This window comes from Pteronotus mesoamericanus, unplaced genomic scaffold (assembly GCF_021234165.1).
Source record: "Pteronotus mesoamericanus isolate MK-2021 breed Mesoamerican mustached bat unplaced genomic scaffold, CSHL_Meso_final contig_20, whole genome shotgun sequence".
In the NCBI taxonomy this organism is placed as follows: Eukaryota; Metazoa; Chordata; class Mammalia; order Chiroptera; family Mormoopidae; genus Pteronotus; species Pteronotus mesoamericanus.
This window is the reverse complement of record NW_026555085.1, coordinates 81,463,628-81,491,523: the sequence shown is the minus strand read 5'-3', so window position 1 is coordinate 81,491,523 and position 27,896 is coordinate 81,463,628. Positions and strand designations below refer to the sequence as shown.

Genomic DNA, 27,896 nt, shown 5'->3' with positions numbered 1-27,896 from the left:
AGGAGACACATATGAGAGCAGGGGGACTCTCTGGGATATGCGGGAGTGATAGAGGATCACGCTAAGTTTGGGAACACCCCTTTTCCCACACAAGATAAGGCAGTGGCATTCTTGGATTTTTCCCAGGTGTTTATTTCCACCTAATTAATTAAGTCCAGTTCCAGGAGGCTGGAGACATTCTGGGAAACAGGAAATGCCCCTGGCCTCTGCTTCCACCATTCTTAGATCTTTCTCCAGGGACTATGACACTAGAATCGTAGGACTGTCGCTGTGCCCCCAATTTCCTCCCGAAGGACTAATGTCAATTCTTCTTAGGTTTCTTTCCCCTCTCTCCTAGATAGTTGTCTGGAGGCTGCATTAGCACCTGGTGGCCCCACCGTCTTCACCATCTCTCACCCTTGGCACCTCATGTAAGCCAACCTCTGCCCACAACCAACCCGCCCCCCACCACATGCCGAGGTGAGGGCAGGACGGCAGGATGGAATATTCCAACCCTCTCCTCCCATGACTGGCCCCACTGGCATACAAACTCCATTCTTAGTTGCTTTCCAAAAGTTACCTCATGAACATAACAAAAGACACCCTTATTGTTCTCCTCACTTAGGAAAATCCAAGGGTTTTAGGAACTTTGTGAGAGACAAAGATCAAATACATATTTCTTACTATAAATCACAAGATCACACATACACAAACATTGGTAAGCACGTATATACACATGAGTATGCAGATGCTCTTCAGAGTTCACCAGCTGTCCTCAAATGCTTATCTCATCCTCAAAATCAGCATGAAATCAGCATTTGCACTGAACTACCTGGATCAGCTGGATCAACTGAGGAGGTAACTGGTAAGGGAAATAAACTATACAAAGTTGCACAGCAAGCAATAGGTAGTAGTAGGGCAAGAACCAGCTTATTTCCTTAAAAGCCACTTCTATTAGGAGCTGGGGACATAGAGAAGTATAAGAAGCAGTGCCCACTGTGTTCAGTCCTTGTCCTCCCTGTCTTGAATGTATGTTCATAGTAGTCTTTCCTAAAAGTCAGTTGGGCATCTGCTCAGCTAGCTGCTTACTGAACAACTTGGCACCAAGGAATGGAAAAGAGTCACGCAAGGTAACTATGCTATTTATTCAGCTTTTTTTGAATGCAGGTTCATTCAAAGTAGAACATCAACACACACCCTAACTCACACTAATATCCTATATCCTACTCACACTCTAACAATCTGATATCCTGCTCACACTCTAACAATCTGATATCCTACTCACACTCTAACAATCTGATATCCTACTCACACTCTAACAATTTGAGACACATATAAAACACACACAACAATCAATGGGAAATAACAAACCTGAATCCCAGAGTCTTAGCCTGCAGATCCGGGAGACAGGACAAGGGAGACTTCAATGTCTTGCAAGGAAGGATCTCTGGAGCCAGGTGGGCGGCAGGGCAGACTAAGTCCTCAGTCCAGCAGGGCAGAGCCTCTGGCAGCCGATGCCAAGGGAGATCTGTGTGGCGTGGAGCAGCGCTCCAGTGTGTGGGGCTCAGCTGTCTGAGAAGCGGTCTGGAGCCTGCCTCGGTTATACCTTGAAAGTGGTGTACTCCACCCTTCTGGGTCTCTTGGTAAGTGTCTTGGCACCCCTGATGGCACCCCAGGAGCCTGTTTTTGGGTGACCCCACTCTGCAGACAAGGCTGTTCTGTTCGCATGTGCAGATATCTTAGGTGTGTCTCCTTGCCAGGTATGTCTAGCATGACTTAGGTAGCTTCCCTCTTGAACCAAAGTGTCATGGCTGATTAGCAGTCACCTTGGCTGACTTGAGCGACTCCACTTTGTTTTATGTACTTTATGGTCTCTTGACCAGACCAATGCTATTTTATTGGTCTTGCTCTCCACACTCTCCTCCTTTTTCCTTGTTTCTGAGTCTCTCCACTTATTCTGGGCAAGACTTACTGCTGATTTCCTTTGAGGGCCTGCTGCCTGGGTAGGTGTTATCCCTATTTTCTCAGCAACATCCAGACTAATGTGAATCTTGTTCCTACTCTAAGCAGTAGGATGTCACGTTTTCCCTCTCAAGAGGCAATTCTCTCTATCTGTGCATTTTTGTTTGAAGGAGTCTGCAGATATTAATCAAGGTTTCTCTCCTCTTTTATTGGAGACAATTACCCCAACCTCTGTACTCTGTAAGAACAGAGGTTGCTTTTGGGAAGCTTGGCACCCTCTAGATGGCTTATGAAAACGTTACTGGAGTTCACTTCCTTTTACTGATGCAGTAATGAATTACAGATTAGCGAGACAAAGGTGGGCGAGTAAGAAGAGGTTCATTAATATGGGAGAGAACAGAGAATGGGCCTTCTGGAAAGTGGCTGTGGCTGGTGAGAAAGGTGGAGTCTTCTGAGTCTGCTGCCTTAAGTACATGAGTGATTATTGCATTGTCAAGGGGCGGCGGGGGGTGTGGGGAGTTCAATATTGATTGACAGGTACTTTGGTTGTAGTCTTTTCTGTGCATGCCCTTTCGCATAATTCTCTCTTGCCGCTGCCTAACAAAAGGTGACACAGTGGCACTCGATGTCAGGAGACTCAGCTCAGGTGCCGCAGTAGACACTGTTGGTGCCCACTAGTTTCAGCGTTAGCTGATAGCATTCTCCTGCAAAACTGCAGCTGTCCACCTGAAGACTTATTCTTGGCCGGTGCATACATGCCACGTAGGCCACAACTGCCAAATTAATGTGCTGGTAACCTAGAGAGGAGGGGGAGGGGGACAGAGACCAATGATTAAGTCAGTTTTGTAGTGAGCCGGTGCCCCTGGGCTGTGACCTTCACAAGTCTTTCTCAGTCTTTTTTCTTCCCCCTTAGTTGATGCAGGAGAGTTAGAGTTGAGGTTTTTCTCTTCTCCAGATTGGTTAATAGATTCCTTTGAGGGAACGCTTTTGATAAGGAGAACAAAATACTCAAGATTTATTTCAAAGTGGATTTTCTTCTCTTCCTTATTTAGTAAGCATTAGTTTTTGTTTTGTTTTGTTTTCTCAGTTGTTTGCCCAGGGAATTTGTTGAAGTTCTTGGAGGTAAAACACACAAAAGTTCAAGAGCCTTCCTGACACTGGAATTCCCCTAATTTTTACCTCTCAAGTTGATCCACAATGTGCCTCTAGCAATTCACTGATGCTATCCCAGTGTGGAGGAAGAAGGGCTTCTATGGAAAGTACTCTAACAGGGAGATCTGCTTATAAATTCCTAACTGGGCAGGTCATGAGGTATTAAGTAGTAACACCCACATAATATAACTTCTTTAATAAGATGTTAGTCTTTAAGCAAACCTGTCTACTGTTTCTGAGAATCTAGGTTAACACACCTTTGAAACACCTCTTTTGAGACCCCTCAATAGAAGCCACCCTCAAGAGAGCACATGATCTTGTTAATGTAATCCAATCCTTGCCTTGCTTTCTCCCACCTTCCTGTAATCTTCCTTATAGTCCCTCCTTAATTCTGACTGACAAGTGCAAAACTGTCATTCATCAGAGCATTTGGCACGCTCTTGCTTCCTGGCAATTGTTAGTTTTGGCTCAAATAAACTCAGAAAAATTCTCAAAAGGTTTGAAATTTTTTTCTGTTGATACCAGTACAGGCTCCGACAGTGGACTTAGGCTACAGGTAAGCCTGTCTCTCCAATTTTGGGGCAGTGGTTTGTCCTGTGACCTCAGTTCTCTGCTGTACCTAAGAAAATTAATTAATTTTCAGTTGTTCAGCTTTTTTCTTGTTGTGAAGATGGGAGTGATGACTTCTAAGCTATTTCTGTGGCAGACTGGAAACCCAATGGGAGTTTCTTATTTAATATTTTTAACATCTAACAAGTAACTTTTTAAATCTCTTGGTAACTCATTCCCTATTTAAGAGCTTCCTTTTATAAATTGTTGTGTAACCATTACATCTACTTGTGGAGTATGTGGCTCCCCAGCCACCTGGAAGTGGACAACCAAAAGGAGGTCAGCAAGCAGAGGCACCTGGTGTTTGCTTGGCAGCCATAGCCTCTGTGTTACTTTGGTAGCCAGAGAAGAAATTTATTATGGCACTGAAGTAAAAAAATCAGGCACACCCTTCTGCAAACTGAACTAAAAAAAACACCATCTAAAATAAAATCTAGATATAAAATGGATAATCTTAACAGTAGTTCTGTAACTATAAAAAAATATTATACTTAATTTGGAACTGAAACAAAATTTGCCTACTTTTTCCATATCAAAATCTAAAAGCTTTTTTTCTATTATTTTCTCTTCCATCTCCATTTCTCTCTTTAGTTCTTACTCTTGTTCCCCCTGCCATTGCTTACACTTCCCTATTAACCCTGCGGTCTACAGCCTCTGAAGCAGCCCCGTGATTTCTGCCTCCTTCAGCTCCGTGTCCTTCCCTCTTATCAAGTGTTGCTTAGAACCGCTGACTTGCTTTCAATGAATAGAATACAACTGGAGTGATGAGGTGACACTTCCCGCATTAGGTTAACTAAGAGAATGTGTCTTCTCTTTTGGGTGGGCTCTCTTGCTCTCTGGTTCTGAGGGAAGCCAGATACAATCTTGTGAACTGCCTTTTAGCAAGGAACTCACTTCTCTGGACGATAGTCAATGGGGAACTGAGATTTGGCATTGGCTGCGTGAGTCAGCTTGGAGCTTAGAAGTGAATCCTCGCGTAGCCAAGCTTTGAGATGGGGCAGCCCTGGGCCGCAGCCTGAGTGCAGCCTTCTGAAAGAGGCACTTACCTAGGCTTCCCCTGGATCCCTGACCCACAAGAAATGTGAGCTAATTCTTGCTTGCTGTTCAAAGCCACTAAGTTTTAAGGTGATTTTTATATAGCAATGACTCTTTTGTAGTCATCTCTTTTCTGGCTTCCCCATTTTGAGGAAACAAAAGTAAATAAAGTGTATCATTTAAAGACTTATATGATGATAGTTATAATAATTTCAAAATTGTAAAGCTATTTACTTTCAAATTATTTGCACATACAACTGTGCGTTGAAATTTTAAAACATTTGAATTCTAAAAATTCACATTTAAGTCCTAAACACCTGTACTTTACAATATTACCTTATTTGGAAGTAGTATAGTTTCAGATGAAATTAGTTAAGATGAAGTTATTCTGGAGTAGGCTGGGCAATGAATCCAATGACTGGAGTTTTCATAAATGGGGAATTTGGACTCAGCACATGTGCAGTGAGAAGACAGTCTTCTACACAGCGAGAAGCCTGGATAATCCTCTCCTCACAGCCGTCTGGGTGCAATGAGTGTTATGTAAAATTCGTTTACATTATGTCTGTGATGTAAAACCATGTTTTCTTAACATTAAATTAACATTAGATGATGTGATTTGTTTTTCATGTACTAAGTTCTGAAAGCCCTGTGATTTACTATAGTTGCCCTCTATCCGTATCGGGACTCGCTCTGTTTTTCAACAGGCTGGACGTCAGTCCGCGTGATTACTTCTCAGCTTATGCAGCAATTTCAGTTTTCTGTGTCTTAAAAGCCAGCTCCCTGGACACCATTATTGCAGCTGTTTACTAGCATTCAGTGCTGTTGCTTAATGATACCCAAACATCAGTGTCCCATGGAGAGGCATTGGTATTTATGAACAGAAATCTTGATATTTTGGAGGGAGCGATCACAGCTGCAGCCAAACAGGTACCACTGCTCGAGTGTGCTGGTTTCTCTGAAGTGAAAGAGTGGGGTCCCCAGAGACAGGCTCACTGGCAGGGTCAGTTTCATCTGTAATTACATATGTGTTAAGACACGCAAAGATATATGTCAGGGTAGCCAAGACCTTTTGTTTTACAATCCGACTCCTACCTCCTTCACCAAATCATTAGAGAAAAGACACTATTACCTCCCTAATAGTGAGACAAAGTTAAGAAAAAGAACTGGCTTGTTTATCATTCAGGGGGAGCAGATCTTTAAGGAACTTGCTATAAATTTAACCACTTTGTTTCTCTTTTCTGCTGCAGATGAGGGTGGAGGATAAGCAGATCCAAGGCCAGGTGCTATTTTTAGAGTACTAGTGGCCTTGGTGTACTTCTGTTCTCTTAAGAGTGTAGTTTTGGGTTTAGTTCATAATACCAAAACAAACTGAAGTTGCAAATTACTTAACAGTGTGTATTGTATACTTCATACTTTATACTTCCTTTTAAGTAATTTTTTTTGAGATTTTATTTATTTATTTTTAAAGAGAGGGGAAAGGAGGAAGAGAGGGAAACATCAATGTGTGGTTGCCTCTTGTGCGCCCCCTACTGGGGACCCTGTCCACAACCCATGCATGTGTCTTGACCTAGAATCAAACTGGCGACTCTCCAGCTTGTAGGCCAGCATTCAGTCTACAGATAAAAGTATATATGTTTTTATTTTTAATTTTTTAAAAAATTTTCCAATTACACTTTACCTTCAGTATTATTCTGCATTAGTTTTAGATGTACAGCATCATGGTTAGAAAGTCATGTCCTGTACAAATTGGTTCCCCCAGTATTTCAAGTTCCCACTGTTACGATCCCCACAAGTATGAGCTCAGAAATTAGAGTTTGATCACACACTCTTTATTATTTGGCCAAGTTTTACCTGCGCAGGGGCCACCTTTCCCTCGAAAGGAAAAAGGCGTGCCGCTGTAAGGGTACACGGGTTTTTATAAGCAGAGCAAGCAAGCAAGATACAAGGGCGAGAAGTGGCAGTTAGCAATAGGCAGCTTCTTTCTTTCTTTTTGCTGATTAGGTTCAAGGCTGTTACTGGGCCCCCTACTCTTTCTCTGGTCAGGATGCCTATCTGAGGCAAGGCTCAACCCTCGCCCTATGCCTCCTCCTCATTCTTGTCGACTCTGGCCCAGCTGCATGGGGGCTGCACCCTGATATGTTTTTCTTGGTATTTGTTTCTCCCTTATCCTCAGCTCTGACCCTGCTCTTTTTGGGCTATTTGTCTGAGTCAAGGCTCAGCCGTTGTCTATCTTGTTACTAAGGGGGGGGGGCTCTAATTCTTCCCTTCATCTTGGGGTATTGTTTGTTCTAGTTTCTTGTTTCGGCCCAGGCTTGACCTAGTGTTAAAGTTTGGCCCCTTCACCCACCTGCCCCCACACATGTTATTAGAATATTATTGACTATTTTCCTTGTGCTGCAATTCACATCTGTCAGACTATTCTGTAACTAAGAATTTGTAAAAAGTATATATGTTAATGCATAGTAAGTCCTTGAGTTAAATGACAGGTTAAGTTTAAGTATGTGATTTGAATGAATATCATTAAATAAGATATTCATAAATCAGTGTAGACAAGGGATATACAAAGTGTCATTAAAGTCAAGGGTACACTCATACATATCTGTCAATTCTTATATATGCACATGCATTCTTATATATGCACAAATCAACTTTCAGGATGACTCTCCCACCTAAATGTGTCTAGATTAGCTGGGGTTGCACCTCTAGGTCCTCTGCTCCTGAGAAGCAGGAATTACACTTGCAGGGTATGCAGCAGGAAAGGCTGGAGCAGAGGAAAAGTGAAACGGAGTTTGAGTGCTAAATTAATCCCACACACTCAGGCACAACAACTTGTGTAAGTTCAGGGAGGGCTGTTTTGGGGAAGAGCTAGGTTTATAGTTAACAACTGCAGTAGATGGCAAACTTGTAAGTAGCCTGAAAAGCTATTTATGTTCAGGAAAAGAAATGAAAAAATTATAAATAAAGGATGACATCAGAACTGGAAAATGAAAGTGGACAAAGAAAACAAATCATAAAAATAAAGAAAACAAAGAAGTAAGATTGAAAGTGTACAAAATCCCTGAATGGTTGGTCCTTAGTCGCTGAAATCCTCAGGTCCTCTTGCCAACAGCCTCTCTTTGATTGTTTGCTTATTTGAAAAATATTTTAATTAAGGTACATTTTTAAGAAGGTGCACATATTATTGTGACTCCAGAACATGGCATTTATGGCATGAACTTGAAAAGGTTATCTATCTACCCATACCTGGAGGATATCCCAGACCCTCAAGTAAACTGGATTCCTTGTAATCATCCCAACATGTAAAAAGACAGATTTTAAAATATTCAATCATCTACATGAGCTTAATTCACTTGGAAAAATTTCGTAGATCATTGCATAAGATCCACTATGGCCTCTAAGTTTCAAGATAGTTTTATTATTTTTCATCTCTTCTGGATATATGCAGTAGAAAAGTAAGTATGTATCACAAAATCACAGAAATCAGTGCTGGAAAGTCACGTAGAGATCATCAAATTCAATGTGAATTTCCACTGATGGACTGCATCTGGAGAGATGATAATGTAACTTGCTTAGGGCCACGGGGTAGCTGGTTAGTGAAAAAAGCAAATGCAAACTCTAGTCTTCTGATTTCTTACTAGTAAACAGAAAAATTGTTTCCCTATAGGGTCTGTAATTTGAAAAATGTGGGAGTAAAATAGTGTCACATGTCAGTTTAGGATTTAAAATTTTTCTTTCTCGTCCATAAGATAGTTGATGAGGTTATTGTACATAAAATCCTTAAAGCTTGAGCTAATTGTCAACCTAGGAGGTGATATAGCAAAACTGGATAAGTAGTTTAAAACAAGTTTAGTCTAGAATAGTATAAAGTGTAATGTAAGTAGCACTATTATTTTTAGTATAAGCAAAACAATGTGTTTCACATCTAAGAGAATCATGTCAGTTAATTCATTTCTTTCCAAATGTACCACTGTTAAAATTGTAGGATTCCTCTTTTTGAACTGTGTTCAAAACCACACAAGCTAACTACTATAACTGCTTATTGAGACACTCTGATTTTGACAAAGTTCAGTATTATCTTAATTATCTACTTTATTCATATTTAATTGTATGATAATTATTTCTCATTTAGCCATTTTCCATGCTAGATCTTCAGTTTCCAAAAGGCAAGAACTCTGTTATCACCTCCATTATAAACTGACTTCACTTGGTTCTTAATGGCTTGCCCATAGAACCAAATTTGCAAGGGTCTCCAGAAAATCCCCACCAGGATGTTTTATTTCAATGAGTCTGATTTTCTATTTATGTTTTCTTTCATTTTTGAATATGTTATTGTTGTTCTATTACAGTTGTCCCAATTTCCTCCCCTTGCTCTGCACTGCCCTGCCCCCCTCCACTCCCACAGTCAATCCCCGCCCTGTTGTCGGTGTTCACGGCTCCTTCATACTGTTCCTTGACTAGTCTCTTCCCCTTTGTTCCATCCTTATCTCTCTCCCCTCCCCTCCAGTCAATTCTATCTTGAATCCTTGCCTTCACTCATTTATCCAACAATTGGTTTTTTTTGAGCACTTATTATGTCCAGGAAAAAGGACTCATGGACATGGGCTATACAGCGTGGTGATTTCTGGTGGGGAGGGTGTATTAAGGGGACTGAATGGTAATGAAAAAAATACAATAAAGATTAAATTTTAAAACCCTCTGTCCTCTTGGAGTTTATAATCTAGTGTGGGGAGATAGTCATTAATAAAAACAGATAATATCTATCTACTTATTTATAATAAGTATAATAAGTAGATAATCTTTATTATTTCTCCATCTATGATATGAGATGGAGGTATATGTAATGAAAAAAATAAAGCAGAAAAGGTGAATATGGTGGTTGTGCGTGGCTTAAATTATTAGGTCATCGAGGGCTTCATGGTGACATCTAAGCAAAGACTTAAGGAAAGCGAGGGTATAGGTCACATAAGTACCTGAGAAAAGAGCGTTGGGCCAAGGGAATTCTAGATACCAAGATGAAGGAGGGAGAGTGGACTCTGAATCCTGCAGAGCCTGTCCCAGGGTCCTCAAGGATGGAGGGAAATAAAATGAGTCATCCCAGACACTTCTCTGTCTGCCAGGAGAGGGGGTGGCTCTTCCCTCTAGCGGAGAAGACCCCGAGTCCTTCTCTTGAAGTGGCCTTTATTGAGAACCATATGAGCAAGGGTATACAGCAAAGCTCATCAATCAATGTCAAAAGACTATGTTTACAGGAAACAGCTAGAGATCATAGATAACAATTAAAGGAATGTAAGAGATCTGCCTCAGGTAAGGATCTGTGAATAATGTAAATTTCCTTCCCAGTATGAGCCGGTTATCATCACTTTTGAGGGAAGAACAAAGCATGCTTCAAGGAACTTACTTCTAGTCCTGATTCCACCCCATCTCCAACCACCCGATCCAGTTTAGGTCTGTACCTGCCTTCAGTAGTTTCAAGCCTGAGCCAGGCAGGCAGGGGAGAGCCGCCAAGAGACAAGGAGACTTATTTCAGATAGAATGAGGACTCGGCCATGTCAAAGCTGGGGGGTGAGGGCCTTTTGCCCTCTCTCCGTGTCCCCCATGTCCTTCCCTGATGGCCCCTATGCGACTGTGCCTGTCTTAGGTTGCCCCTGATATCAAGGGGTCTTACCCATCATTGTCTAACCAGCTATCCTTGGGAGCCAAGTAGAATGATGTGGGGGAGGTAGGGGCTGTGCCCTTGCCAGGGGGACAGGTTTTGTCTCCTCAGTGGCCTGTTTTCCCAAGGCCTCCTTGCTCAACTCCAGCCTTGAGGCCCTCTTCCCTGTTGGCGAGGCTACAGTCCCTGACACTGGGCAGGACGGTTCCCAGCACCAAGATTCTGTGGTCAGAGTGTGTGTCTGGCATAATAGGAACAGCAGAAGGTTAGCGTGGGTGGAGTGGTATCAAGAAGGGGAGAGATATAGGAGACGGAAGCAGCTAATTAGAAAGAGCCTGGTTGCACAAGGATTTGTGGCCCATACTGATGACTGTTATTTGAGCAAGAGGTAGCTATTAGAGGGTTTTAAACAGAGGAACAACCTGTGCTAACTTAAGTTTTATGAATACCTGTTGGGCTGAGAATGTAGAGAGTAGAGGACAGAGCCATTGCCGTGATCGGGCAGAGAGATGACGATGTCTGGACCAAGATGGTAGAAGTTTGAGTATTCAGAAATGACCAGATTCTAAATAAGGTTTGAAGGGAGCTCTGACAGGTTTTGCCAAAAGAATAGGTGTAGGATGTGAGAGAAAAAGAGGAGTTAAGGTGCTTTATTCTTCACACACAATCAGACAGCATGTGTTGTTGAATACGGATGAAATACCCACTGAGTCCATTTTTATTTTTGGTGTCCACACCACCAGTTAGCCTGCGTGCTATGAGAGCAAAGTCTTAACATGTCCCCTTTTTCTTTTTTTATTTATAAAAACATATATATACTATAAAACATATATACTTCACATTTTTCCAGAAGGATTTGGTTTCTTACTAAATCTTATAAAATTAAAGAATAGGACAGTTTAGATATAAAAACAAACTGGAAGCCACCTAAATAAGGTAGAGGATGTAGTTGTTACAAGGCACCATGGTGGTGGGCTGATAATTATAATTGGACATGCAGTATAGTTCTGAGAGTTCCTGAGAGGCTTAGAGAAGCAGTTTGGCTCTGAAACTTCCATTGTCTTGCAGAAGAGAGCTTACAGGTTTCCTGTAAGCATTTATATTTCTTTTATATTGCTCTTCTTGGACAACAGGTTTCCATCTTTGAGTTAGGTTATTGGAGAGACAACCTGTCCAATAACCTAACTCAAAGATGAATTTACTTATTCAACGTTTTTTCATTGACTATTTCTTATGTACCAGGAATGTCTCTATGTGCATACGTAGGAGTCCTTCTGTAAGGGGCATCCTTTAATGCAATGAATGTCTGCATCTATGATCTAGGTGATCCAGCTTAAAGATTAAAGAGTCAATCATTAGTTCAGTAACTTAAAAAAAAGCTTGCCTAATTAGCTGAGTTGTATGAAAAAACATTTTGATATTTGACTGCATGTTACTTGTTCTGTTAGTTCAGGGTTTTGTGTGAACATATGATTTCTCCAGTAAGATGAAATGATTTTGAAATGCACCCACCGTATCTTAAACTTTAGTATCTCCCACAATGTGCTTGGACAGCTCTGCCCAGAACGTCCTTTTCTTTGATGCTCACATACCTAGCAGGGTGCTTTGTGTGGTAAGAATTCAGCAAATATTTGTTGAATATTTAATGTGCACTTACTATAAGTTAGTGAATGTCTTTTTCAGTAATTAATAATTTTTATTATATTTTACTTTGAGATTGGATACTTTGAAATAGGTCTTAGGAAATACATTTTAATTGTTCTGTTTCACTTCTTTCTTCCATTCCCAATGGCACTAAGACAGAGCTCTCTGCAGCATTAAGAGTTTTGAAAATACTATAGCTTAAATGACAGGCAGATTTCAGGCTCATATTAACAAAATGCATTTTTACATTCCAAATGAGGACATGTGATCTAACAAAGAATTTTTGGAGGTTTTCCTGGCTATAGCAAATGGTCTGAGAAATGCAATTTAAATGGAAATATAGTAGAATACATGAAGCACTTTTAAGATTAATAGAGACAGGAGGAAAATATGTAATCAGGACTGTTTCAGGTATACAAAACACCAGGCTTCTATTTCATGTACCTATTCTACCACTTCCGGTGACCTGGAAAGACTCGGGGTAAGGTATGTTTCAAGTGGTTCGGTGTGTTGTGTTTATATCTGCGCACTTCGCATATAATTGAAGCAAATGAGAGGAAAGCTATCAGATAGTCACTTACATAAATGTATTAAAATAAGTTTTTAGGTGTGCTTTTCCATCCTTCTTGGTCTTTTACGAGGATATGTTTTATAGATGATTGCTATGGTTTTGTACCAGTTTGTATATTTAATCATCTAGATTTCAAATTCAAAGAAGGCTTTTATTATTATTGTCAGCAGATGGCACCACATTTTCATTCATTCAACTGTTATCCTAGCCTTCTCAGCTATTTTTCAATAACCTAGTATTATTATTTAATGTGTGCCAATACAGAATAAATATGGGTAACTATTATATATTCTGATGTCCTACTTTTCCAAATTGCATTTATATTGCTTTTCTTGGACAACTACTGGTAATATGATAAAAATAAAGAAATCAAGCATTAACAAATGTCCCAGTTCTCCCATATTTCCACATTGGCTGGCTTTCTCCTAGCCCAACTCTTGTTGCCTTTAATGTAAATTATTGAAACAGCTCCCTAATGATTTCCCTACATTTATCTTCTAAACATTCTAGTACATTCCATACTGTGATGGCCTATTGACCTTAAAGAAAATTCAGATCATGTTTCTTCTGTCCTCAAAGCTTTATTAATGGTACTTCCTTGTCTATTAAACTTTGAGCACGTTTCTTGGGCCCTTGTGCAGAACTCTATCTCCTATGACCCTCAAATGCATCTTTTAAATTCTCCTTGCCCTTTTCTTTCCTAAAGATTCACTAGTTTCCTGAGTAAGATTTCTCTTTTCTTACCTCCAAAAGTTTTTCCCCTCAAATTTTTTTTATTGTGGTAATGTATGTATAACATAAAATCTATCATCTTAACCATTCTTGAATGTATAGTCAGTGGTATTAATTATATTCATATTGCTATGCAACCATTACCATCATTCATCTCCAGGACCCTTTATCTAGCACAACTCAACCTCTGTAACCACGAAGCAATAACTCCTCTTATGTTCACTTGGGCAGCATATACTAAAATTGAAACAATACAGAGAAGATTATCATGGCCTATGTGCAAAGATGATGTGAATTACTGAAACATTCTATTTTTTTAGATATAAAAGAGGAGACATTGCAACAAATACCACAGAAATACAAAGCATCATAAGAGACTACTATGAACAATAATGTCAAAAAATTGGACAATTTAGAAGAAATTGATAAATTCCTAGAAATAGACAACCTATCAAGACTAAGTCATGAGAAATCAGAAATATGAAAAGACCAATAGTGAGTAAGGAGATTGAATCAGTAATCAAAAACTTCCCCAAAAAGAATAGTCCAGGAAGAGATGGCTTCACAGGCGAATATTACCTAACATTTAAAGAAGAATTACTGTCAATCTATATACAAATCTTACAAAGTTTGAAGAAGAAGGAATACTTCTAAACTCATTTTATGAGGTCAGCATTACTCTGATAACAAAGTCGGCTAAAAATATCAAAAGAAAGGAAAACTACAGGTCAATATCCCTGATGAGTACAAATGCAAAAATTTTTTTGTTTTTTTGTTTGTTTTTTTAGCTGCAAAAAATTTTTAACAAAATACCAACAAACCAAATTCAATAGCACTTTAAAAGGATCATAGACTATGTAACATGAGAATTATTCCTGGGATGATGCAATGGTGGTTGAACATACACAGTCAGAAAATATAATGTCATTAATAGAATGAAAGATAAAAATTATATCATCACCTCAATTGCAACATTTGACAAAATTTAACATTATTTTCATAATTAGAAACTCTCAACAAAGTGAGTATAGAAGGAACATACCTCAATATAATAAAGACCATTTATGACAAGCCCACATCCAACATCATACACAACAATGAAAGGTTGAAACTTTCCCTTCAAGATCATGAACAAGATAAGGGTGTCCCGTATCGCCCTCTCATTGAACATAATACTGAAAGTCTTAGCCACAGCAACTAGAAAAGAAAAAGAAATAAAAGGTATCCAAATTGGAAATAAAAAGTTTGTTGAGGAAATAATCTTGCATAAAGAAAATCCTAAAGATTTCACCAGAAAATTGTTAACTAATTAAAAAATTAAGTGTAGTTGCAGAATACAAAATCAATACATGAAAATCGGTTGCATTTATATATACTAACAATGAACTGTATGAAACAGAAATAAAGAAAACAATCCCATTTACAAATTATCGAAAATCAAAAAATGCTTAGGAATAACTTTAACCAAGGAAATGCAAGATCTATACACCAAAAACTATAAGATATTGAGGAAAGAAATTGAAGAAGACACAAATAAATGGAAAGATATCCTGTGATCATGGATTGAAAGAGCTAATATTATTAACATGTCTATACTACCCAAAGCCAACTATAGATTCAATGCAATCTTTATCAAAATTACAATGGCATTTTTCACAGAAATAGAAAAAGTAGTCTTAAAATTTGTATGGGACCACTAAAGACTCCCAGTAGCCAAAAAAGTCTTAGGGAAAAAACAAACTGAAGGCATCACATATTCTGTTTTTTAACTCTATTTCAAAACTAAAGTAATCAAAACAGTACAGTATTGACATCAAAATGGACACATACATGTAGAAGAGGATTAAGAGCTTAGAAACAAACACATGCATATAAAGTCAAGTAATATTTGACAAGGAAGCCAGAAATACTCAAAGGAGAAAAGATAGTTTCTTCAATCTACGGTATTGGGAAAACTGGATATTCATGTGCAAAATAATTACATTGGACCTTTATCTTACACCATTCACCAAAACTAAGTCAAAATCCACTTAAACATAAGACTTAAAATTGTAAATTCCTAGAAAAGTATGGAAAATCTCCTTGACATTGATCTTGCCAAAGCTTTTTTTTATATGACACCAAAAGCTTAAGTAAAAATCAATAAATGGAACTACATCAAACTAAAAATCTTCAGCAACACAAAAGAAACAATAAACAAAATCAAAAGGCATCCTACAGAATGGGAAAAAATACTTGTCAATCATATCTGATAAGGCATTAATATCCAAAATATATAAGGAACTCATACAACACAATAACAAAAACACTTTTTTAATTAAAAATGGGCAAAGGGCCTGAATAGACATTTTTTTCCCAAAGAAAACACACAAATAGCCAGTAGAAACATGAAAAGATGCTCAACATCACTCTTTACTGAGATATCCCATCACACCTGGTAGACTGGCTATTATCAAAAAAACAGGAGATAACAAATGCTGGAGGGAACATGGAGAAAAGAAACCCATACAGGGAATGAAAATTGGTGCATTCACTATGGAAAAGAATATGAATATTCCTCAAAAAATTAAAAATAGAACTACCATGTGATCCAGTCATATCACTTCTGGGGAGGTTTTCAAAGGAAGTTGCCAAGATATCTTAAAAGACACCTGCCTGCCCCTGTTCATTGCAACATTATTTACAAAAGCTGAGACATGCAGACCATCTAAATGGATGAAGAAAATACGGTGTACGCCGTAGTCCTCCCTTATCTGTGGTTTTGCTTTCTGTGGTTTCAGTTACTACATGTGGTCACCATGCTCCAAAAATATTAAATAGAAATCCCAGAAATAAACAGCTCATAAGCTTTAGATTGTGCTCTCTTCTGAGTAATATGATAAAATCTTTCTCAGTCCTACTCTGCCCCACCTGGGACATGAATCATCCTTGTGGCCGGTGTGTTCACAGTGTATATACCCTAACCACCCATCAGTCACTTAGTAGTCATCTGTTACCAGATCAACTGTTGCTGCCATTCTGGTGCTGGGGCACCAGTAATGTTTATTTTACTTTATAGTGACCCCAAAACACTAGAGTAGTGATGCTGGTGATTTGGATATCTCAAAGAAAAGCTGTAAAGTGGCTCTTTTAAATGAAAAAGTGTAAATTCTCATCTTAATAAGAAAAAATCATACACTGAGGTTGCTAAGAACTATAGCGAAAACCAATCTTCAACCCACGAAATTGTGAAGAGAGAAAAACAAATTTGTGCCTGTTTTGCTACTGCACCTCAAACTGCAAAGGTTACGTCTAGTAAGTATGACACCTGATCATTCTCTAGGATGGTTTCTGATGGTGTATTTTCTCCCTCAAATGGGCCATATTTTTTCCTGTTTATTTGTATGCCTTATGCCTTTTTGTTAAGTGGACATTTGATTCCTACAAGGTGATAAATGGAAATCAAAAATTTGTTTCTTCCCTAGGGTTTTGCATCTGTTTGTTTTGATTGTTGTAGGCTGTTTCTGTTCTGGGTGTAAGCTTGAAACGTATCTCAAGATTTTCTCAGGTATTTGTTAGTCTGTGTCTTTCCTGGGCGACTGCAGTGACTTTCTAAATTCTCCTATGTATGTGATTGCTTTTTTATGTCCTAGTCCTTAAATGTATGGCACCCAAGAGGTTTACTGGAATATGTTGTTGGGAGTGTGTGAGAATCAGTAGGACCTACCTGGACTTTGTCTTTTTAAAGACATGCTCTGGCAAAGGGTCAAGACTGGAATAAAAAACTCCTTATGATAGACTTGGTTTTGACGAAAAAAGAGCAGAGTCCTTTGTCCACAGAAAATAGTTAAGTGTTCTTGGCAAATAGACATTATCTAGTTTACTCCTACATCCTGTAAGATCCAGAAAGGTCTTAACAGGGAAGGAATCCCTTGTACATATCTATAAAATGTGAAGATTGAACCAAATTTTCCTGTTGGCTATAGTCGTCTTGGATTCTATAACATCCCTCCTATGAAGCCAGTGGTCCTAGATGAAGTTAGCACTGCCGAATCAATGTGAGCTTGTACATTTTCAGACACAGTGACATCCAAGCCAACTTCTTAAAAGAGATTTCTCCTCCCTTAATCCTGTTTATTGCAGCAAAACCTTTTTTGGCGATGAAGAACAATTATTTAGTGAACCCAAGAATCCTGTGACTTTCAACACCACCTTTAGAAGGCTTGGCGTTTTTCCATGCTGCAATATACTCTTCCCTGATCTTGTTTTGGAACAAATGGACCCGTGCGGGGCGGGGGGCGGGGGTGCCCAGATGCTGTTACCGAAACAACTACCCCCCTCCTTCCCCAAGGTCCCTCGGTTGTAGGTCCTTTGCCTGGCGCCCTTGGAATTATGGCTCTGAATGGCAGAGTTTGGTGAAAAGGAAAGGAATCATTTATTCAATAGTTATACAAGTTTGATTTACGGCTAAATGTCGCTCCTAAATCTCAAAATCCCTTTAACGCTCCCACCGTGTAAAACACCCACCAACACACACGGTCCTGCCTTCCACGCTTTGCCCAGTGAGGCCAGTGAGGCCAGTCAGGGGTACCGTCCTTCAGAAGGAAAAGAACAGAAGTCCAGGGCTCGGCTAGGCAGGCCTCTTGCGGTTCCCAGCACCATCCGTGGCGTCGCCACGGTCTCCATCTCTTAATCCAAAACCTTGTGGCACCTTCTCATGGCCCACTAGCAAGAGTCCTTTCTCCCCTCTTTCTTCCCACATGGTCTTTACATTGTTCCCCAGAGTCTGTGTCCTTTTGTCTCTCCCGCAGGCCCTTGTCTCTCCCACAGTCCCCTGTCTCTCCCACAGGCCCCAGTCTCACCTCCTCTCTCTCCCAGTTACATTCTGTATTAAAAGTTTTTCAGACTTTCCTGGTTAGCCTTGTTGAAATGTAAAATAACCCTCTTTGCATATGAGGAATAGGTCTATCCTGTTATTGACAGGCAAAATGACTCTCAACGGCCTTGCCCCACTTCAAGGAAGAGGCTGGTCGGTTACTGATAGACAAAATAACTCTCAATGGCCCTGCTCCAGGTTCCCATCCCCCATGGCGGCCTGCCTTGGGGTGGGGAGAATATATTTTTCTTGTACACCCCAATTTCAGGGCCCCGTTACAAATACCTTTTGGGGGGGCTCTGGCTGTGCCACGTTACAATCTTGCTGTTACTCTGGTGAAGGATTTCAAGGTGGACACCATGCTGTTTCCCACAAATTGGGTGAATATTTGGCCACATTTTTCAGCTATTGAATTCTACTCAGCTTGGGCTTTGAGCATGGGGGTCAGTCTCCTGGTAACGGGGCATAGCCAGAGACCCTCCAAAGGGTACTTGTAGTGGGGTCCAGAGATTGGGGTGTCCAAGAAAAATATGTTCTCCCCACCCCAGGGCGGGCCGCCATGGGGGATGGGAGCCTCGAGCAGGGCCATTGAGAGTCATTTTGCATGTCAATAACAGGATAGCTTCATTCCTCATTTGCAAAAAGGGTTATTTTACCTATCACGAAAGCTAGTCAGGAAGGTTAAAAAAGAATATAGAATGTAACTGGGAGAGAGGAGGAGGAGAGACAGGGGCCTGCAGGAGAGAACAAGGGACCCAGATTCTGGGGAACAGAGTGAAGACCACGCGGGGAGAAAGAGGGGAGAAATGATTCTTGCTAGTGGGCCATGAGAAGGTGCCACATGGCAATGGATTAAGAGCTGGAGATCGCAGCAACGTAGCGGATGGTCCTGAGAACCGCAAGAGGCCTGCCTAGCTGAGCCCCAGACTTATGTTCTTTTTCTTCTGAAGGAAGGTACCCCTGACAGGCCTGACTGGCCTAACTGGGCAAAAGGGGGAAGGCAGGACGGTGTGTGTGCTGGTGATTGTTTTAAAGGGATTTTGAGGTTTAAGGGTGACATTTAGCCTTAAAACTATTGAAACATGTATAACTATTGAATAAATGATTCCTTTCCTTTTCACCAAACTCTGCCATTCAGAGCCATAATTCCAAGGGCAGCGGCAAAGGACATACAACCGAGGGACCCCAGGGAAGGGGGGTGTCGTTTTGGTAATAGCATCTGGGCAAACCCCCTGCCCCCCACGGGTCCATTTGTTCAGTAACATACTTGCATCCAATGTACATCACCCCTCAAAGAAAATTACAGGTAATGTGTAATCACTAAGATTTGCAGCCTTGATGTAATCCAAAAAGCAAAAAAAAAAAAAAAAAAAAGTTTTTTTCTAACATATATACTCCTTACCACAATGATCTTTAATTCTTACTTTTTGTGTATCTAGCTGGTGACATGCTATAGACTCAATTTTCATGTAAATCATTTTGAGATTTATTTAGTTTAACTTGAATGAACACCTTTTTTTTTTTCTTTTTTACTTTCAAAAATTCACCACTTCTTAGGTGAAATTCTTCTCGGCTTTTTGGTGTCATGATATACTAGATTTTGGTTTTTTTTTTTATCATCTGTTGTCCTTAGCATATTTCACTGAAATTAATGACATATATACCTTAATGGGAGTAAAATATTAATATGAGGTATAAGTTTAAAAAAATAACTGTGTGATCCCTTTTCCCTTTTCTATTCCAAATATCATTTCAGACCTCACTTCCAGGAAAGTGACATCTCTGTACCTAATTCTCAAAGAGCATTTCACTATGATATGAAGACAGGAGGGAAAATTCCTGCTCTCACAATTGCATTCCCACCCTCACCTCCCAGTCATGGTGAATTGGACTTCTCGTGCTAGCGGTATAGAAGCACTCGCAATGGGAAACCAGGAATTTCAGGGCAGTTTTTTAAATTCACCTTGGAGCTCACGGGAATCTCAGGGAATTACAGTTTGTCAAAAGGATCTTTGTTGTCACCTAAGCTACAAGGTGTCTGAGAAGAGATCAGACGAAGTTTGTGCCCTGGGGCGTCGGATGGACTACACAAATGTAAAGAGAGCTACTAGTTACAGGGGATGATCATTTTGGTGGCAGGAGAGTTACCAGATAAAATACAAGGTGCCCAGTTAGAATTAAATTTCAGATATACAATGAATTGTTTTTATTATAAGTACGTCCCACTTGGAGAGAAAAAAAATTGTTTACCTGAAACTCAAATTAGTTAAGCATCCTAAATTCTTATTTGTTAATTTGCAATCCTAACTGTGAGTCCGATTTTAAACTGGTTGGGAAAAGAAGAACATTTATTTTGCAGTGCCAGTGTTTAAAATGATATAATAATCAAAATATAGAGAATTTTATCAGATAATTAACATCTGCTATTTCCTGCCTGAACAAATTTAGCCATTTTCCCTGTGTGTTCATTGATGCCTAGTTTGCTTTATGAAGAGCTTGACACTAAGTACGACCTGGAGACATACAGAGTTGGCCTCTGAGATGTGCAGTAAAATAGTTTATTACTGAAAAGATTCAGCTATCTAACATTCTTCAACATAAAGGAGGAACTGGAGTAATCTTACGAGATAAGAGGCCTACGAAAAATGATGTTTCTTACTCTTCTCATTCTATCTTCTCATTCTCGTCTTACCTTCCTCATCTGGCCTCCAGTCCTAGTTCCCGCAGATGTCTGCAATACCCTAACAGAGCTTCCTGTTGACAGTTTCAGCTCCATCCAGTGCATGCCCTACACTACAATTATAAAAATCATTAAAAGCCATTTCTGGTTATTTCATTCTCTTAACTAAAATATCTTACCATCTTCTCACTGGCAAATCAAATTCCTTAACATAAAATACTCAAAGACTGATGTGCCTTTTTCTGCTCTATGTTGTCTCCTCTCCCTTCACCTATGTGCTCCAGGCTCCTGTCAGACTGAGACATTTCCCCATGTCCAACATGCCAGCATCGGCAGAACCTCGGGTGGGCTTGGGGCTGTTTCCTTCATCTATGACACTCCTTCCTGTTCATCACCCATAGTGCTTTTTAGGTGCTGTCCTCACCAAGAAGGCTGCCCTGACACTTCCCGTGGAGCCGCTCTCATCTCCATCTGAGTCAGGTACTCTCTTCTGTGCCCCCAAACATCCTATGCTTAACTCTATCAAAGACATCTCACGTCAGATTAGGTACATAGCCTGTTATGTACATACTTTGTTCGAGACTGAAAGTCCTCTGAGTGCTGGGACTGCCCCCACCATGTAACGTTTTCAAGAGCCCACTGCATACCAGGTATATATTCTGTGCTTAATGGTATGAAGATTAATAAGCCTAGACCCTCCTCATGAGGAATCTAATAGGGGAAAAAGACGCAGATAGAACATAGAATACACCTTTTGCTGTAGGAATACTAAGGAGCTGTAATTAGCCTCATTTGGGAATCCAGGGAGCTTTCTGGAGACATGATGTGTAAGCTTAGACTAGTATCTAGGTGAAAAAGAATGGATGGAACTCTAGGTGGAGTAGAGGGCATGCTTAAAGGTGTGGATATGTGAGAGGACAAGGTGTGCAGCGAAGAGCAAGCAGTTCTGCGTTTCCGAGGCCTGACATGAGGAGCGAGTACTGGTGGAAGAGGAGCCTGGAGGCAGGATCATATCTTGCAAGATCTTACCTGTCATTCGGAAGATTTGAACTTTATTCTGCCAGTGGTGTTCTTTTGTTGGAAGGTATTAGCAAGGGAACGATGTGGTCACACCTGCTTCTGAGTAGATCATTTTTCACTGTGGAGGATGGAAGTAAGGACAAAAAGTTTGGTTAGATTAGTATTAAAATAATCCTATAGGACCTGGACCAAGATCATGCTACTAGGAATAAAAGCAGGGCATGGAGTCAAAAAGTATTTAGGAAATTGAACTTAGTAGCTAGCTAGTTTGCTATGGAAGAGAGAAACAGAATGAAGGGTCTAGAATGGTGCCAGGTTTCTGGGAAAAGTGTCTGGGTGGCTGGGTGAATGTGATGCTTGGACAGATCAGAACTCACAGCAAGGCGCAGATTGGATACCAGGGGAGGAGATGCTCATTTCTGCTTTGTTAGTTTTGGAGTACTTATGAGATATGCAGCTGGAGCCATCCAACAGGCTGCTGAATATTTGGTTCTGGTGCTTATTTGAGATACTGGATTTAGAAATACTGATTTGAAAGCCAGCAGGCTAAAAGAGGTGGTTAAACCCATAAGAGTGAACAACATTACAAAGGTGACTACAGACAGCGAAGAACAGTGGTTCTTGAGGTGGAAACTTAGGAAGGAGGTCCAGTGTTTGGGCAGGAAATGGGCAGAAAAACAAGAGCCTGCAAATATGATTAAAAAATAAAGGAGAACTTAAAAAAAGAACTCTTGTGGACAGGAAGGAAGTATAAACCCTCATAATGAGAAAATTGTAAAATGCATTAATACACTATGTTTACCATTACTAGCATGAAGGAGTGCAATTTTGGTAGGATTTCCTGGGCTCATAATGACACAGTGAAACAGATTATAATAGGTTGAAGAATTGAAGGGAAGTGAGGCTATTGCAAGAATGAGTGATTATTTCTAATTCAAAATTCTGTCTGAGACAGAAGAGAGATGAGACAGAAACTAGACAGAGACTTGTGGTCACAAAGTCTGTTTTTGGTTTTTGTTTCTTCAATAGGTAAGAGAGCTGCGGTTATCTTTATAGGTCTAAGGGAAAGAGCAACAAAAAAGAGTGAAAATATAGAAGAAGTTAATACTCATAATTGGTGTTCCAAGGTGCTGGATAAAAAGGGGGAAAACATAGTGTCAAGAACACAAGTAGAAAATATCCAACAATTGAAAATTAGTTAAATTATTTGGTATAAAAATATTTATTGTCATATCAATATTACCATATATTGTGTATCATATTGACATTAATTGCATTATGTATGGGGAATATATACAACATTACATTGCCATATTAATTTTTAACATTCAAAACTTAGGACATATTTTACTTTTTGTGATATATTTTTAAGTTAAAAAAGGTGGTTACCCAACAAGACAGCAATCTCTTGGCTCTTCCTCTCTTTTTTTTTTCCTTTTTCCCCTCAACCTTGTCCTGCTTTTCTGCCTTCACCAGAGTCTTGGCTCCATTTGATAACTCCACAAGATAACTCCCTTCTTGGTGCTGGAACTGCCAAGAAAACAAAACTCTGTTGTTGTGCTTGGCAGTGGTCCTTTGCCTAAACCACTAGTGCCAGACAGGTTTTGGAATTTAAAATTTTAAATTTAGTGTTTTGTTTTTTTTTCATATATAGGGTGGTACTTTTGGGTTAACAAAAACTGACTGAAAGTTCTGAATGTGTGGGTAATACTTGCTTGCCATTTCAAGCTGCACAGTAGGGTAACATAACTGGGACTTTGGTTAGGGGAATCCCTTAAGTATTATCTTTAAAGGCTTCCTCTTGGGTTGGTCAGGTTTTCCAAACTTCAAAATTCTTCTAAGTCTCTTCTTGAATAAGGTTGCCTAATTAAGCAAATAAAACTGCAAGATGACTAAGTGAGTTCAAATTTGAGATAAACAAAAAATATATATATTTTAAAACATAAATATGTCCCTTATGTTATTTGGGACATTCTTATACAAAAATAATTGAAGAAAAAAGGGAGGACACAACAATTTTTAGTATTTTTAATTTATCTGAATTTAATTTAACTGGGTCTCCTGTCCGTGTGTTTTCCAGCAACCTTATTGCTAAAAGATAAATGCCTTGCTGACAGCATGTGGAATGCAAAGTGGCAGAAATGATCTAGCAGGGTCAGGTGGTGGTAAATGGAGGTGATCCAACACTCAGATGATTAATTCATGTTATCCTCTTCAACTATGTCTTTTAAAACCTCCATCTAAACTTCAACTGCTTCACTGTTTCTGGAAGTAAATAACCCCATCTTTTACTGGAATAGGGAGGGGAGGCGCAGTTGCCCGTCCATGGTGGGGACTCAATGTCTGAGGCATTCTTAACAACTTTCTGCCAATTCTTACTTTAGCCACCAAAATTTTAACAGCTTCTGAGTACCTGGTGCTCCCAGGAGTGGGAACTTTGGAGTATTCTGCAGGGTATTAGGGTTGATTCTTGGCTTTCCTCACTGCTATTTTAAGATTTGGTTTTCTTAGATCTGCTGAGTTACAGATTCTGCATTAATATCCCAGCTTCTAAAATTGTGCCATGATCTGTCCTGGACTCTCATCCTTGTAGATTTGTATCTCTTAAAAAATGTGAATGTTAGTTTTAGTAAGATTTCAAAGGAATGAAAAGAAGCATGTATTTAATCTATATTCTTCTGAAAGTTATTTATCATATTTTAACACTTTTGCCCAAAGGGTTTGCTGTCCAGATTCAAAAGCAGAAACAAGGAGACCAGTTGAAGGCCGTTGATTCAGTCAGGCAAGACATGAAGATGACTTGGAATAGGTTTGGAAAATGCAGTAAAGATGGAGTTATAAGAATATAGATCTTATTTTGCGGACTTTCCTTCTTCATGGAAGGATGATACATACAATTAGAATTTACATTCAAATAGCTATGTAGTATAGTATAACTATATAGTATAGTGATAACTATCAGTCTTTGCTCAGCTATAAAAGTAAAATATGTGACTTTTTCAGATTTCCGGAGTTGTCTCTAGATCAACTCTGGGCTCCACTACAACTTTAAAGTTCTTTTATTGTATGAAATAGAAAGTAAGATAGAGATTATACTACTAAACTTTTTTAAAACACTGAACTGAAGAAGATTCAACTTTGGGTGGTAGTCACACCTATATAATTTTATTAACCAATGTACCCCAATAAATTGGAAAATTAAAAAATTGAATATGTTTTTTAAAAAATTATTGATTTTAGAGAGAAAGGAAGAGATAAGAGAGAGAGAGAGACATTGCTATGTTGTTCCACTTATTTATGCATTAATTGGTTGATTCTTGTAGGTGCTCTGACCAGGGATATAACCCACAACCTTGCATATTGGGATGATACTCTAACTAACTGAGCTACCCGGCCAGGGCAAAAAAAAAAAAAAATACTGAATACTTTTGATTATTAAACATTTGCTAACATGAGAAAAATGAGGATATAATTGTTTATGGCTATGGGCCAAATATTTGATTGTTTCTTTATGTAGTTTAATTTGTTTGACAGTGAATTGCACCGAAGTCTGAAGTCCTTTATTTTCATTGCTGGTTGCATTAGCTATTCAGCAATGAATTGGATTAATCAACAGAAGAAATAAGATTATTTTACCAAACAAAGCGTGAAGACCCCATATGACCACAGGAGAAAAGAAGAGAAGGAAAAGCTAAGAAGACAGAATTTGACAGTAGCTGATGTTGGCAAGAAGGCAAAACAGTTTTGTTTTGTTTTGTTTTTAGGCCAGAAACAATCCTTACTGCCCAAGCACTCTGCCCAACCACGTTTTTCTACTGCCTTTTCCAGCCTGCTCTGCTCTCGCCCTTCTTTCCTGGGAGAAATAGTTACTGTTGGGGGTTGGGGACAAGGGGCAGGTTAGGGGGCTGTGGTGAGTGATAGACAGGAATGTAGAGACTCAGCTCAAACTTCCCTTAGTCAATCCCTCCAAATTATTGGGGAAGTCTTTATTTTGTCTGATAGGACTAGATTTCTCTCTTATATACTCCCAAATCTATTGTTTTATGTTTATGACCTCTTGAGATGCTTCCTCAGGTCAGTCAATTCTATGATATTGATTACAGACATTTCAATAATAAATGAGTCAGTGCCAGTTCCACAGCTCCAATTGTTCTTGTACTCTGTACCATTTCAAATGTTTTTGACAGAACAGCATCTGGCCATTATTTTTATTGTTTCCTTATCCAGTTGTACTGAATTTTAAAAGTGTGTTGTGGGTTGTATAACTTTTAAGTTAGACCCAGTTAACTTTTTGGTGCTTTAATTAGGTAACAAGTGATGGACATTTGTTTATCCTGAAGCTGCCATCTGGACCTGTCTTGAGAGTAACTCTGCTTGGGAGGTTGATGAAAAGGACCACACATCGAATGGTTCATCAGACCTCATGGCACCAACACTTAAAGTAATGTTCATATATATGGTATCTATTTTCTCTCTATTGAGTAATTTAAAAATTAATGGATGGATAAGAAAAGAAAAATGGGCCTGGGTTTTTTGATAAATATTAGTGGTTGTGGACTCTAGTGTAACTGAATTATGGATATATATCTATATCTATCTGTATCTATAGCTATATGATTTTGACACCCCCTACACCAGACACTGTAAGCCAGATAAATAGTGCCAAGATTTTAAAAGGTAAAAATCTGTAAAGTGAAGATAACAGTTGTATCGGCCTTTTGGTGAGATTAAGTTCAACATATAAAGTGCTGTGACAAGTTCCTGGCTCATGGAAAGCACTGTATATGTGCTAGCTGTTGGGTTGGCCAAAAAGTTCATTTGTTTTTCCGATAAGATGGCTCTAGTAGTGTTTAGTTGTCTTTAACTTTATTCAAAACAATTTTGTTAGATTGTATTGTGACAGCTGTCATACCAAAGTGCATTAAAAAAAAACATCGAAATTGGTGAATATTTGTGTAGCCATTTTAATATTGAAGATGAAAGAAAATATGCAACATTTTTGGCATATTATGCTTTATTATTTCAAGAAAGGTAAAAATGCAGCTGAAATGCAAAAAAGCATTGTGCATTGAATAGAAGATGCTGTGACTGACTGAAGTGTCAAAAGTGGTTTGCAAAATGTTGTGCTTAAGATTTCTCACTGGACGATGGTTTAAGGTCAGATAGACCTGTTGAAGATGATAGTGATCAAACTGACACATTAACTGAAAATAATCAAGGTTATACCATGAGGGAGATAGCTAACATATTAAAAACATCCAAATCCATAAAGTTTTGGTGAAAATGAAAAATGTGTCTTTTATTTTAGGGAAACAAACCATATGGACTTTTTGTCCAACCCAGTATTACAATGATATATGACTGTCTCAGTAAAACCTATTGTGATGTATTTATCGCTAAAATTATATCACTTCTGATTTTTTTGAAGGATGCATATTTCAATGGTTCAGCCATTCTGCATATTTCAATGAGAAAATCATGAATTCAACATCAGCTAATTGTCTCTGACTTGGTATCTAATACTGAAGTATCCCAGAAGGGAGCTGAGCTTACACCTAGAAACTATAGAGGGCCTTCGTGTTTTTGTGAGTTTCATTGGTGATTTACTGCCTATTTTGTACTCTGCTTATCTTGTCAACCTGTAAGCATATTAATAGGGTGGCCTGTTGCCTGTTTTTGCATGGCCTGTGAGCTCTGAAAGATGTTTTTATGTTTCTAAATGGTTGAAAAAGAAAATCAAAAGAAGAATGACTGTTAACACGTGATAATTATGTGAAAAAATTGTATTCTCCATAGCTAAACTTTTCATTTGTTTAGGTATCATTGGTGTTTGTTTTCATGTTATAATGGTGGAGAGTTGAGTAGTTGTAATGTGGACCACAGAACCAGAAAAGCTAAAAACATTTGCTACTTAGTTCTTTACAGAAAAGTTTGCTGGCTCCTTCGCCATCATTAAAACCTGTAATACAAGTCATTGGAAAATTGCTCTTGAGTGTTTTTCTTA

The 27,896-nt window shown here is 39.1% G+C and overlaps 1 protein-coding gene and 1 pseudogene across 1 annotated transcript; both read left to right on the top strand.

Moving 5' to 3' along the window:
- Window positions 1-715: 715 nt before the first annotated feature.
- LOC129066927 (pantetheinase-like) lies at window positions 716-20,316 on the top strand. Its single transcript, XM_054568646.1, is given in 7 exon segments — window positions 716-837; window positions 17,303-17,374; window positions 17,460-17,570; window positions 18,506-18,637; window positions 19,452-19,503; window positions 19,962-20,017; window positions 20,019-20,316. Coding segments are annotated over 7 exon segments (843 nt in total).
- Window positions 13,555-13,655, top strand: LOC129067988 (uncharacterized; annotated as a pseudogene).
- Window positions 20,317-27,896: the final 7,580 nt, after the last annotated feature.